The 607-nt window shown below is 77.8% G+C and overlaps 1 protein-coding gene across 1 annotated transcript; it reads right to left on the bottom strand.

Annotated features, from left to right (window-relative positions):
* Positions 1-3: 3 nt before the first annotated feature.
* On the bottom strand, positions 4-603 carry MBLAC1 (metallo-beta-lactamase domain containing 1; the record flags this gene model as incomplete). Its single annotated transcript, XM_039728241.1, has 1 exon — positions 4-603. A coding segment is annotated over one exon (600 nt), but the record flags the coding sequence as incomplete, so codon positions are not given.
* Between the last annotated feature and the right edge of the window lie 4 nt (positions 604-607).

Consider the following 607-nt stretch of genomic DNA (forward strand, 5'->3'; position numbering starts at 1 on the left):
CTCCTCCTCCTCCTCCTCCTGCTCCTGCGGCTGTGCCCCCCACTCCCGGATCACCCTGAAGGGCTCCCCGTGCCCGGGCACGATCACGTCGGCCACGGCCGCCAGCCGGCGGCGGCTGCGCCTCTGCGCGGCGGGCTCCTCGCTCAGCGCCCGCCACTCCTCCTCGTCCTCGCCGTGCTCGAACACGTCCCCCGCCACCGCCACGGTGCCCAGCGCCGTGCCCAGCGCCAGCACGCTGACGTGCGCCCGCGTGTGCCCGGGCGTGGGCACCACGCGCAGGTGCCCGGGGTGCAGCTCCAGCGGCGCGCCGCGCGCCAGCCCGTGCGGCAGGTACAGCCCCTCGCCGCGGCTCAGGTCGAAGCCCACCAGCAGCGTGGCGCGCGGGAACAGGTTCAGGTTGCCCGCGTGGTCCGAGTGCCCGTGCGTCACCACCACGTGCGTGACGTCCTCGGGGGCGACGCCGTGGGCGGCCAGCAGCCCCGGCAGGTGCGGGCGCAGCCAGGGCCCCCCCGTGTCCACCAGCACGGTCAGGGGGCCGCCCCAGAGCAGCGCGACCGAGCCGTCGGCGCGGCACGAGCCGTCGGCCTGCGGCCGGCTGTAGCCCGCG

Source organism: Passer montanus, unplaced genomic scaffold, assembly GCF_014805655.1.
Source record: "Passer montanus isolate IOZ18808 unplaced genomic scaffold, ASM1480565v1 scaffold6433, whole genome shotgun sequence".
NCBI classification, from domain to species: domain Eukaryota; kingdom Metazoa; phylum Chordata; class Aves; order Passeriformes; family Passeridae; genus Passer; species Passer montanus.